Here is a 13,500-nt window from a genome sequence, read left to right as displayed (position 1 = left end):
TGAAAACCGGAGAAGAACCAACATTACCTGGAAAGCACCTGCTGAGCATTCAGGCAATAGAGACAGTGGTCCCCTCAGAGAGGAAATCGGGTCTATTCAATTTTTTTTCTTAATAGACAAAAAGAATGGCGATACCAGGGCCATCTTAGATCTAAAATGGCTCAACAGGTAGGTGGACAAAAGACATTCCCAAATGGAAACTCTTCGATCCATAACAATGGCTCTAAGAAAAGGCGTACCTGCACTTTCCAATTCACAGGCAACACAGGAGATTTCTCCGGTTCTTATATGACAACAGACATTTCCAGTACTGGGTGTTGCCCTTTGGACTCTCCTCAGCACCAAGGTGCTGGTGGCCCATCTTCGAACAATGGGGATCTGTGTTCATCCCTACCTGGACGACATACTGGTGAGAGCACCATCACAGCCAATCCCGGATGGACACCCACTGGCTCCAAGGGCTAGTTTTTGTGGTAAACACAGAGAAGGGCATGCGGATCCCATCCCAAGTGATTTCACACTTGGGGGTACAGCTGGACATGCACCTCTTCTGGATGAGACTCACCAAAGAAAGGGTGGTAAAACTCAGTCAACTGCTTCTGGAAACAGCCTCATCTCCTGAAATGGACCTGATGCTCCTAGCTCGACTCCAAGGACTCATGGTCTCATCATTTGACATGGTCCTATGAGTCCAATTCCTCTCGAGGACACTACAACAGCTCCTGCTACCCCACCAGGAAGCCATTCTACTTCAGTGCAGACACATGGTAATGAAGCAGTGAGGGTGGTGATTGAAACTCCAGTGGTTGACCCAAGGAGTCAGCCTAGAAGACTCACCACAAATAATCATGACCTCAGATGAGAGTCTGTATGGATGAGGGACTCACCTGGATCTATGGATGAGGGACTCACCTGGATCACAAGATGACACAGGGCACCTGGTCAGTGTCAGAATCGGAGCTCAGTATAAATGTACTGGAATGACAGGCCATCAGGCTGGGCCTGAGGGCTTTTGAGTCAAAGGTCAAAGGGAAACCTCTCCTTATACACACTGACAACTCATCTGTGAAAGCTTATGTCAACAAACAAGGGGGCACTCGATCAAGAGGTCTGATGCTTGAAGTGGAGCGCTTGTTCATATGGGTGGAGAGACAGCTGGCTTCCCTGAAGGCCGAACATCTGGCGGGCACAAACAACTTTGTAGCTGACTGACTCAGCAGGACATGGATCAAGGAGGTGGAGTGGCAGCTGAACCCAGCAGTTTTTCACCAGGTGGTGTGACGGTGGTGCAAGTGGACCACTTCACCCCCCCCCCCAAAAAAAGCACAGCTGGACAGGTTCTTCACTCGAAAGACATGTCTTCAGGCCCAGAGTACAAACACTCTCAAGATGCAATGGCTGTAAGGCCTTCTATATGCCTTTCCCCCTTTTGGGTTGACACAGTGTACAATTCAATGGATTCCAACCTTCAGGGCGGAATTGATCCTTGTGGCTCCTTGTTGGCCAAGATGCCCTTGGTTTCCAAACCTGTTGAATCTGTCAGTCAGGACCCATGGCAGCTGCCAACACAACCAGATCTCCTGTTACAGGGTCCAATATGCCATCCTCGGTCAAAACTATTCCAGGTAACAGCTTGGAGGCTGAGCGGCTCTGGCTGAGCGACATGGATTCACCGGGAGAATGTTAGACACTCTGCTGGCTTCCCATAGACAATCCACGAACAGAGTATACTCCATGTGGAAGGTCTTCCTGTCCTGGTGTTCTGTGAATGAGGCTGAACCACTGTCCAGGGACATTAGGGTCCTCTTGGGGTTCCTTCAGTTGGGTCTGGATAAGGGACTGAGTGCAGCCACCATTAGGCATCAAGCAGCTGCTTTCAGTAGCATTCTATTCAGTCTGGGTGGTCCTTCACTCTCATCCAACCCCTTAATCAAGCATTTTCTCAAGGGGGTTGCACTTGTTTCCCCCTAGACAGTCCATAGGTTCCCAACCTGGAATATTAACTGGGTGTTGACTGCATTAACGGGTCCACCAATTGAACCAATGGCTACCTGTCCCCTGAACTTGCTGACCTTCAAAACAGTTTTTCTGGTATCCATTACTTCTGCCTGCAGAGTTTCTGAATTAGATGTCTTATCCTCGGCCCCCAATTGTGCATATTCCATCAGGACAAGGTGGTCCTTCAACCAGATCTGTCCTTTCTACGCAAGGTCAACAGGTCCCAGGAAGTGGTTCTTTTGTCCCGCATCTTCCTGCGCTCAGGAACATAGGTGGCATTCCCCAGATGTGAAGAGGGCACTTCGTTTCTAGACCACACACTAGAGTTTAGGAGGTCAGAGGCCCTCTTCGTGTCTTTCTCTGGAAAATCGAGAGGGTGTAAGGTGATAACCTCATCTATTTCCTGCTGGTTAAGAACTGCTATAGCACACGCATATGAGGCATTGGGTACCACAGCACACTCAATTCGGGGGGGGGGGGGGCGGTAGCATCAGCAGCATGTAAAGGGGTTTCCTTATTGTGGATATCTGTAGGGGGGCTACATGGGCCTCCCCACACTCCATCACGCATTACAAAATAGATTTTTTCCTCAGCAGACGCTGCATTTGGTAGGAAGGTGCTGCCTCACTAGACAGAGGAATCCACTCTGTGTACTGCTCTGTTGTATCCCTAACCAGGAATATCCTCCAGCCCTATGTAGCAAAAATGGAAATTTCCTTACTATGAATTTCTATTTGTAGATAGGGCTGGAGGACATTCTACCCACCTCTCATTCCCCTGCTACGACTTTCCGGAGCGAGGGGTTGCGGGCTTAGGGCTTCTGCCACCTCCTTGCATTCTCACATGATGTTTAGTAATGTGTCTATTCCCATGTGACATCATCTCCAGTTGTCTGTTTCTATTTCCTTTTCTCTAGTTACTACCTTGTACAGGCTTCTGCTAAAAGAATGTCTGCATGGTTGGCATTAAGGGATTGAGTTGTTGTTCTTGCTCTGTCAGCTCAGTCTGGAGAGAGGGACGACTCCTCCCCCTGGAGAGGAGACTAAGAAGTTTAGACACCTTGCCTGTCACGACCAGTAGGAGGAGTCATCCCTAACCATGAATGTCCTGCAGCCCTATCTACAAATTAAACTCATGGTAAGAAAATTTCCATTTTCCCATTATCTAATCAGCATGTGTAGGTGGTACATGACTAATAAGGCTGCAGCTCTAAATGGAGTAAGCACCACTGAACACAGTGAGGCTTTGTTCCAAGCAAACATGTACAAGATTGTGCTGTACATGGCTACATTGAATGTTACTTTGGCTCATGTCTAAGACTTGCTATTTTGTCTATGTCTGAAATATCAGGTATGAATTGATCACACAGACCTCTTACATAAGATATGTATGGTCAATCAATTCTGTGTATCAGACACATCATCAGAAGACGCAGGTCTTTAAATTTAAAGTATATTGGGCATAAATATAAGCTTGATAATTATTTCCAGGTTTGTCCTCCTCCAAAGAAGGAACCTCGTGGAACAATAGTTAATAAAGCTTGTCTCGTCAGTTTGCAAATATAAAACATCATTTTAGTAACATTATCCTTCAGAGTTGGGCTTTCTTTGAATTGTGTATCTTGGTTGAAAACTGAACATTGGTTTATTTACTAACCCTACATTTCCAGACCTGTACCTCTCAGAACATATTCTATATGCTGAATTGATCTCACCAAATATTTCCTATTTGAGCAGAAGGTGCAAAAATAAACTGAGAAAATAAGACAATGGATGGTAACCAATGCACTTGTTCTGTTAGCATAAGGATTTACACTTGCAGAACAGAATTTCCCCTGAGCGCACCCTCCACAAATCAGCTCAAGGAGCATATTTAGGGAGCATGGGGAGTCTGTTGCACAAGTGTAAATCCTTGTCTTAACGGAATGAGTTGCTTAGTGCTACATTGGATACAAACCTGCATTTTTGTGATTACAAGTGGTATAAATGCCTTCCCATTTGAAACGGAAGATTTCAATTTTTTGTGAAAATTGTTTCTTCTCTTCCCCCCCCCTTGTTTTTACTAGAAAACCCTCCTAGTGCCAAGCAACCTACCAAGATGCTGGTCATCAAAAAGGTTTCAAAAGAGGATCCTGCTGCTGCCTTCTCAGCTGCATTTACGTCATCAGGACCTCAGCTTTCAAATGGCAACAAGGCAACCACCATTGTCCCAAGTGTCTACAAAAATCTGGTTCCCAAGCCTGCAGCACCTCCTTCTAAGGTACTCATGATGGGCTCATTGAATGGGCCACTACAGGGGAGGTTTTAACATTGTGTTTGCTATCCTGAAAGAAATATTAAATTGAGCTATGCTAAATCTGTACAATACTATTAGAATGTACTGTTATGTATATGGGGGAAAAGGGGGTGAGGGTTAGAATTTTTTTTAACTGGGTAGCTTGAGACTGTGTCACATACACTTTTCTCCTCTTCTCTCTCCCTCCCCCCACCCACATGTGAGGATGCATCCTCTCTGTCCTTGACTGAGAGGGGCTTGTACTATGACCACCCAGTTTTCCAGTTGACGCAGGAACTTTTGATATTAAGCTCTTGACTGAGAAGAGTCCCCTTTAGCTTGTAGCTTACAGATATCTGCTAGGTCCCCTCCTTACTCCACTTCTGGACGCTTTCTCCCCAGCTCTTACTTCTACTTTTGTTTTGCCTTTCCCTGTATTCAACACTTGAGTCCTCAGGTCCAGTTTAAATGTTTCACTTAGGGTGTAATATCACTTTGCTATGCTTCCATATAATCTCCATGCTCACATAGCTGCTATTGTTCTTGCCCATATTGCTAGACCAATTGCAAAACATGAGGCATATAGGCTGAATGCAGCCCATTCTCTATTTGCACGCATTCAGGGGAATTCTAATTGCCCACTGTTGCCCTTTCTCACTTTCTAGTAAGGATAAGCCAGGCCTGCCAAAGCCCAACAAAAGTGGGAATGGGGATGGGAGATATACACATTACTCTGTCCACTTTCCGTCTGCTGTTCCTGGATTCAGAGCTCCATGATGGCATTGGTACCAGCCTTTTCTGCCTGCTGATAAAAATATACATGATAATCAACGTGATTTTATATTTTGAGGCAAGACAAAGTAGTTACTCCATGAATTATTGAAGTTGCTTTTATGCAGTTAGTTGCTATCTAATATTACTATATTTGTTCTGTCTCATTGTAGCCAAGCCAGTGGAAAACTAACAGAAGTGAACATAAACCAGGCTCTCTTTCCTCCAGCCGTGATTCTGCTTTTACAAGTCCAGTGTCTGTAACCAAACCTGTATTGGCTGGTGGCTCTGTTCTCACCTCTTCCAAAGAGGTAAGCATGAAATGTTGAAATATAAACATGGATTCCCAGTTTAAATGACAAGTAGAAAGAAGGGGTGAGTAAGACAGGGCCCCTTTGTTAAATGACATGTAAACTCTGGAAGATATGCAACACTTTTATTCTCTCTTCAGAGTCCCTCCAGCACCACCCCTCCCATTGAAATAAACTCCTCTCGCTTGACAAAGCTGATGCGCCGCACCACAGATAAGAAGAGTGAGTTCTTGAAGGCCCTGAAGGATGACAGGAATGGGGAATTGCCAGAACGCCATGAGAACAACAAACTGGAGGACGTAAGGGTGCAGCTGCTTTTTTGTGCCTGGAGTATTAAAATGACAGAGTGAAAGGGATTTTTGAGTGTAAAATGAAATACTGTGCTTTTGGTATGGCAGAGCTATTATTTTTCCAGTATTCTGAGAGTATGGATTGCTTGACTGTCTGGTAATCTGCTACCTTCAGAACTAGAACTTTGAATCCATTGTTTGACTTGTACAGAGGATAGGAGAGAAATTTTAATTGATGGAAGTGTTGGTGACAGATAAAGGAATCAGCTTTGAATATATGAGCAGGCATCATACAAGCAAAAGATGTGTCCTGTTCATGCATAGTGTATCCAACACATCCAGAAATGGGGAAGAAATGTAAATATTTCCATGTTCTCTCTTTCTCATATGTGTGCGTGCATGTGTGTTTTGTAATCAAATTAAACCAAGCTGTATTTAATTTTTAGAAAAGTAAAGTACATAACACAAAACATTTACTTATAGAAATCCCCCCCACACACACAAATTGTGCTAGGCCAGCACATTAAGGTACTTAAAAGCTTTTCAGCTCTTTTTACTTTTGGGAAAAGAAGGGTGATGGGGATAGCAACAAGGAGCAAGGTTATTGACCTTAGAAGCAAAACCCTGCTGAGAGTGAGTTGCTTGCCACAAGATAACTATGCACAGTGGTCTCAGCAGATGGGGGGATACATTTAGGCCATCACTGCCGTTGTGGTGGGGTTTGTCAGGTGTGCAACCAGATCCGGTATGTGCAACCAGATCCAATATGTGCAGACTATATATTGTTGCCAATTCATTGTTGGGAACCTATTCACAATTATGATTGCAGGATATGGGCATCCAGGATGGGAATTTGTGCACGTTACACCCTGTTGCATGCATGGTTCTCCCTTGCTGGATTGTGTTCTTATCAATAGGACTTGTTTACCATTCTGGAATCTATACCTGCCAGATGGAGAAATCTTTTAAAAAAGAATATTCCTACAAAATAAGAGATTATTATTATTTATGGTCAGAAAGTTTGGGTATATTGGTTCTTTTGCCAAGAGTAAATTCTTTACAGAATTTACATACATATGCATGTTTGGATGTCTCAATGAGTTCAAAAGGACTTACTCCATAGTAAGTGTTTTTAGGATTGGCACCTTGGTCACATATAGTAGTACTACAGTGGCTGCCATGGTGTAAAAGTACTTGAGTACCATAGAAGGCCCACCTAACATAGCATTTATCACCAACCAATGGCTTTGTTTCTAACTCTTGTTAAGTTGAAATTTGTGGCCTCAAATTACAGGCATTTTTTTCTTGAGAATATTCCTCTAAATGCTTTCTGAATCTATACTGGTGAGTGCTGATGGAACAATACCACATGAAAACAGTTTTGTTTTTTCTCACCTGCCAGATGGAAGATGGCAGCACACCAGAACCAAAGGAAAACTGGGAAGAGAATTGCCATCAGAATGGTCTCTCTCTGCCTTTGGACGAAGGGGAGAGCCTTTCTCACTCATTAGAAGCAGAACACAGGTGAGGGGGAAGAGAGATGATCAAGGAAAATTGCAATCCACCAACATTGTATAGAAATTAATGAAAGAAGAATAATCAGAAATAAAACCAGAACGTGTAACTTCTTTATGTTCTACCAGCAACACAAGAAATTCCTCTATATTAAACAGTTTTTGTTTCTATTGTTTGATCATCCTGCTCTTCCAGTACAGTGTGCCCTTTTTTTTATCCTGCAATTGGATGCTCATATACTAAGAGGGTTTTTGCACAGAGGTACACTGTTTCAAAGGAGATAGCAATGGAACTCCCTAACCTCCATGTTGTTATAGAAGCAATCTTTAACCTTCTGAATCTTCCCCATTTGTTTCTGAGCATCGCAGCAGCTCCTCAGTCTCAGGGCTGGATCAGGCCTGCATAAGTGGCCTGTGATGTTGATGTGCTGCTCCTCAGAGCAAGCAGAGGAGTAATAGAGCCTCATGCAGTAGTAGAGAAAAAGGTGTATTTGCCTTCAGCCCTCACAGTCCCTGTTGGCAGGGATGTTGCTGTCACAAGACACAGCACGGTAACAAAGAGAAGTTCTCTCCCATTTGCTTTGAAGGAGGCAGAGGGTGGTATCCAACAAAGTAGTTCTGTTAGCATAAGGATTTCCATTTGCACAATAGAACTTCTCCTTTTCCTCTTCCCATGCTTCCTGTCCCCTAGTGCATGCAGGGAACAGAGAGGATGGGGAAGTTTGGTTGTGCAGTCAAAAGTTCTTATGCTAATGGAACTACTTCATTAGATACTGCCCAGAGGCTATTATGACTTTGTCTAAAAAGGGCTTTCTATTCCACATTCAAATCACCCTTCAGGCGTTTGTCAATTGTTGCTTTATTACTAATTATTAAATAAGAAAAGAGGTGGACGCTTATTGAGTTCTAACCAAAGACAGAGAAGGCGTGGCCCCACCCACTTTGGTTCTGCCTCATCCACCACTGGCTTCATTCTTGAGTCACGAGTATTTCACGGGGACTGGGCCCTTAAGCCTTTTTCATCTCCCAGCCCCTCCATGAGCAGATTGCTTAACCTTGTTTTGTTTCCTATGTTCCTCCATAAAGTTGCTTCATGTTTCTTTGACACTGAAAAACAAGAAATATTTGTTAAATGGAACTAAAGGTAATCAGGCTAGACTATTCCTGTCAAAATCAGTGGTGGGCATAAATAGGAAACCTGTCAATCTTGTGTGCTTGGTGAGGTTTGACCTTTGTTGCATTATTAATCTAATGCTCTTTTTGTATCCACCCCTGCTCCTTTGAACTGCTAGATTATTGAAAGCAATGGGGTGGCAGGAGTATCCTGAAAATGATAAGAACTGCCTTCCACTCACAGAGGATGAGCTCAAAGAGTTCCAAATAAAGTCCGAGCAGGTATGTTCAGCTTCTGTGCTTTATTGTTATGTTCACATCAAACTATTAGCACTTCCCAGACTTCTTTGGTAAAATCTGTTAGATAGAGAACAATGTCAAGAACAAAAGTCTACTCAAGAGGTTTTTCATGCATCTGACAATGTATATAAACTTCATTTTATATTTATATAGTGTTAAGACTAATCTGCTTTGCACTTCTCTGGATGGAAAGGGAAAACAAATACACACTCATTTTCTTTTCTTTCCTGTAGCTACGAAGAAATGGCTTTAGGAAGAATGGATTTCTTCAAGGCTGTGGCAGCAATCAACTGTTCTCCCACTGGAGAAGCACTTTTAAGACAGAGTTTGAGGAGTCAGATACAGAAACAAGTAGCAGTGAAACTTCAGACGATGATGCCTGAAAATGGGCACAAAAACCCACAGTACAAAACCAACACAGCAAACTCAGTTTGTAGTTCAGCACATAAATGTTTGGGGTTCAAATGAAGCAGAGTTCATTCTGTCTCAAGTCTATTCAGTTTCTTTTTATTGTTGAAAACTTCATGCACAAGGGAAAGAATTATATCCCAAAGAAGAAAGCTATTGGCTTATTTTTGGTTTTGCCCTTCTATTCTTCATAGAGAACAGTCCATGCAGATGGGTGACTCATGGCTTTCTGGGGCAAGGCATAGTTTTGTCTCGTCAGCAGCAGGATGTAAGGGACTGAGTTGGGCAGCCACAAGCTTCTCATACTGCCGTCCACATAGCAAAATGCTGTGCGGCAATAATGTGCTAAAACAATCATTGTCAATGACAAAATGGCTATGGAAGTTCTAATTGTGTTAAATTAATGCTAATAACATGGAACTTTTTTATTTTGTTTTTTGGCGGCTCGGGGAGCTTCATCACTTAACCAGGCGTGTTTAGTTTTTTCCTTTTTGGGGGGTACAGCTGTAAAATATTTGGATATAGGAATTGTTTGTGTTCTTGCAACCTTGATATTCAGGGTGGATTGTAAAATATAAATTTTTGTGGGACTTCAAAGATTAAGATTATTTTGATAACATTATTTACAGATTTAAAAAAAGTGACTATCACATTGAGTCTGTATGAGGGGGAAAACTACTGCAACAAAAAAAAATAACTAACTTGGAATAAATATTTTGCATCAGTTTGCCAATTCTGTGTCTGTCATTTCTCAAGAAAGACTATAGAAATAAGGCAACTTGGATATCCCTAATCTGTATTTTGTTTTGCTGTGGTCTTCACATAACAGCACCTGCTTAAAAGCACAGTAGTGCAAAGAACCTAAATAAATCCTGATTTCGTTTTTAAGCAAAAAGTGCTAGTTGAATAGCTTTGCTCATGCCTTATTTCATGCTCACTAACTCTGTGTAGAGCAATTTTACATCACAGTGCAGATGAGGTTATCAAAACTGAATGAGGGTAAATACTGGAGAAACGGAAAAGTTAACCTGAGTATAAAGTGAGAGAGACCAAGGTGAAATGCTGATATTTACATGCTTGTTTAGAGAAAATACAAAGAATTCAAATCAGAACTACTTTAACTTGATACACTATGGGATTTGAGGAGCATGCAGATACCCATAGTCTTAAGTGCATGCATTATTTTTGTAAAACAAGGAGGCTAACTTTCATACAAGGAAATTGAGAAAACTGCAGAGAATGTGCAAGTGAGAATGTGCTTCTACAGATCACTTTTCAGAGCTATCATTTCCTATGCAGTTGAATCCCACATCCATAGTGGCAAGGAGAGCTTTATGAACATAAATAATTCTTATTTACGTTAGCCTGCCTAATTCAGAGCTAGTGTGGGGCAGCAGTTCGAATGCTGGGCCAAGAGAGACCAAGGTTCAAATATCGACTGGGGGACCTTGGGCCAGTCACTGTCTCAGTCTGTTTCTTGAACAGCATTCTCATTGCTATGCGGTAAACCACTTTTGAAAAGCAGTGTGTGATACAGCATGGAGACCTACTATTCAACAACAAAATCATAGTAGGCACTCCCAGGCTTAAAGAGGCCTTTTGGATCAAACCCAATACAAACCTAAATTTTCTTTAATTTGCATAGACAGTGGGCATATACTGTTATGAACAAATATCTACAGACATATCTGCAACCATCATGTAATGATGCACCCTCTGCCAATATGCAAAAATCATTGGCTGCAAGGACTCTTGTAGCAGAGGAATGTCGTATCTGCAAAGGATATAATTTCTTGCGACTGTCTTTGGGCTACAGTAATAAAAAGAATTAGTAAAATGGTTACATAGGTTCACATTTACTTTACATTTATCAATTTCTTTCAAATTGATACGAACTATGTTGCAAGAATTGCATAGTAAAACCTGTGGAAACTTCCTGTGCTGTACTGATGAGAAATGACAAAACCCTCAGTTGTGGGAATATGACTATTGAGGATAAGTCTTTAAAAAGTAGAAATCATATGCTGTTCATTTGACAAGCCATAAGTGGCAGTTCCCAGCTAAAAATAAGTATCGGAAGAATCTGGTTCATGTCAGTTCTGATGTACAGCAGAGTATCAGAATGGGGTATCACGGTTTCCCCTAACTGAATATTGGCCACCTGTCATGGATTCCTGCATCAACAACAAGTTGAACTTTGAGTCCCACCCAATTCGGATTCTATGTTAGATAGTGGGTTTTCTGTGTAGGCACCTTAAATTCTAAAACAGATTGATTGTAGTACTTGCTTTCCTAAACTAGAGTACGTTTGTCAGATGTATAAACCATTGTTGTATTTATTAGTTGCTTTTTTCACAAAAAAGTAACCCAAAGTGACCTAAAAACACATCCATACATATAAACGACTGGTCTAATACATCCTACTTCTTTAAAAGAGGCCACAAATACCTAAAACTCTCCACATTAAGGGCCAAAATAAATGTTTGTGCCTGGCACCTAAAAACATATAATAGATAGCACCAGGCATGACACTCTGGGGAGATCATTCCACAACCAGGAAGCCACCACTGCAAAGGCCTTTTCTCCTGTTGCCATTTCCACACCTCCCTAGGAGTGGGCTTCAGATGACTAACACAGGGTCCGGGTTGGTTCAGGTGGAGAAAGGCAGGCTATGAGGTATCATGGTCCTAAGCCAAATGAGGCTTCATAGGCCAAAACAAGACCTTTGAATTGAGCCCAGAAACTCACTGATAGCCAGTGCACTCGTGCCAGAATTAGTTTTATATGCTTGGACTGTCTTGCCCCAGTCAGCAGTATCACAGAATTCTGCACCAGCTGCAATTTCCAAACAATCTTCAAAGACAGTCCCATGTATAATGGATTGCAGTAATTGAACCTAGAGGTTACTAGACATTAAAGAAGTTAGGCTGTCCCTATCCAGACAGGCACAGCTGGGCTACCAGCTGAAACTGCAACGTCTTGCAAACGGTTTCAGTTGATACGGCCTGATGACATGGACAAGGTGCTTGTGATGATGCAGCCAGCAACGTGTCGTCTCGACCCTTGCTCTTCTTGGTTTATTAAAGCTTGCTGAGGGGGTCTGACCGAATGGATCCAGGGTGTGGTAAACACATCATTGCGGGAGGGAGTGGTTCCAGCCGCCTTGAAAGACTGTGATCCGACCATTCCTGAAAAAGCCCACCCTGAACCCATTGGTTTGTGACAACTACCAACCGGTCTCAAATACCCCCTTTTTAGGGAAGGTGATTAGAGAGGGTTGTGATTTAGAGAGGGTTGTGGCACAGCAATTGCAAGTACTCTTGGATGAAACAGATTATCTTGATCCATCCCAGTCTGGATTCAGGCATGGTTATGGGACTGTATCAGCCTTGGTCACCCTGATGGATGACCTTTCTTGGGAGAAGGACAGGGGGAGTGCAACCCTGTTATTCTTACTTGATCTCTCTGCGGCTTTTGATACCATTAACCATGGTATCCTTCTGGGCTGACTTGGTGAGATGGGTATTGGAGCAACTGTTTTACAGTGGTTCCGATCCTATCTCCAGGGTCACTCAGATAATAGCATTGGGTGACTGTCTTTCAGCCCCCTAGCAGTTGTGCTGTGGGGTGCCGCAGGGTACCCTCTTGTCCCCCATGCTGTTTAACATCTAAATGAAGCCCTTGGGAGCAGTCATCAGGACTTTGGGGCGAGGTGTCAGCAGTATGCTGATGCTACCCAGCTCTATTTCTCCATAACATCTGAATCGAGAGGCTGTGCAAGCCCTGGACCACTGTCTGGACTCGGTGGTGGGCTGGATGAGGCCCAATAAACTGAGTCTGAATACTAGCAAGACAGAGGAACTGTGGGTTGGTGTTTCCCGAGTTTGGATAATTGGTCAGTTGCCTGCTTGGGATGGGGTCGTACTCTCTCTGAAAGAGCAGGTCCATAGTGTGGGGGTGCTCCAGGATCCATCTTTGTCGCTAGAGGCCAAGTGACCTCTGGCTAGGAGTACCTTTTACCAGCTTCAGCTGGTAAAGACAGCTGCAACCGTTTCTGGACCGGGATAGCCTGACCACTGTTGTCCACACACTGGTAACCTCCAGGCTGGATTACTGTAATGCGCTCTATGTGGGGCTGCCCTTGAGGTTGGTCCGTAAGCTGCAGTTGGTGCAAAATGCGGCGGCAAGATTGCTCACTGAGGCAGAGTATCGCCAACATGTCACCCTGCTGCTGACAGAATTGCACTGGCTGCCCGTTTGCTACCAGGCCACGTTCAAGGTTTTAGTTTTGGTGTACAAAGCCCTATACAGCTCGGGACCAGGAGACCCATCTTACACCTTATATACCCAGTCGATCACTGCGCTCTGCAGGCGAGGGCTTCCTGTAGATACCATCTTATCAGGAGGTTTGTTCTGCACAATATAGGAAATGGACCTTTAGTGTGGTGGCACCTATCCTGTGGAATTCCCTCCCCTTGAATATTAGGCAGGCGCTGTCTCTGCTATCTTTTCGGCGCCTTT

The 13,500-nt window shown here is 43.3% G+C and overlaps 1 protein-coding gene across 6 annotated transcripts in view; it reads left to right on the top strand.

The window, feature by feature from the left end:
• GPBP1L1 (GC-rich promoter binding protein 1 like 1) overlaps positions 1–9,712 on the top strand; it is a 61,696-nt gene extending 51,984 nt beyond the window's left edge. For all 6 annotated transcript variants that reach the window (XM_061632838.1, XM_061632837.1, XM_061632834.1 and 3 more), the window contains 6 exons: positions 4,064–4,257; positions 5,217–5,354; positions 5,495–5,653; positions 7,047–7,168; positions 8,451–8,553; positions 8,805–9,712. In XM_061632838.1, coding sequence (XP_061488822.1) covers positions 4,064–4,257; positions 5,217–5,354; positions 5,495–5,653; positions 7,047–7,168; positions 8,451–8,553; positions 8,805–8,954 — 866 coding nt within the window. In that variant the 3' untranslated portion in view covers positions 8,955–9,712. The remainder of the gene's footprint in view (positions 1–4,063; positions 4,258–5,216; positions 5,355–5,494; positions 5,654–7,046; positions 7,169–8,450; positions 8,554–8,804) is intronic.
• Positions 9,713–13,500: the final 3,788 nt, after the last annotated feature.

Source organism: Rhineura floridana, chromosome 6, assembly GCF_030035675.1.
Source record: "Rhineura floridana isolate rRhiFlo1 chromosome 6, rRhiFlo1.hap2, whole genome shotgun sequence".
Lineage (NCBI taxonomy): Eukaryota > Metazoa > Chordata > Lepidosauria > Squamata > Rhineuridae > Rhineura > Rhineura floridana.
Note: the sequence above shows the minus strand (reverse complement) of the source record. Positions and strands in the feature narration are given on the sequence as shown.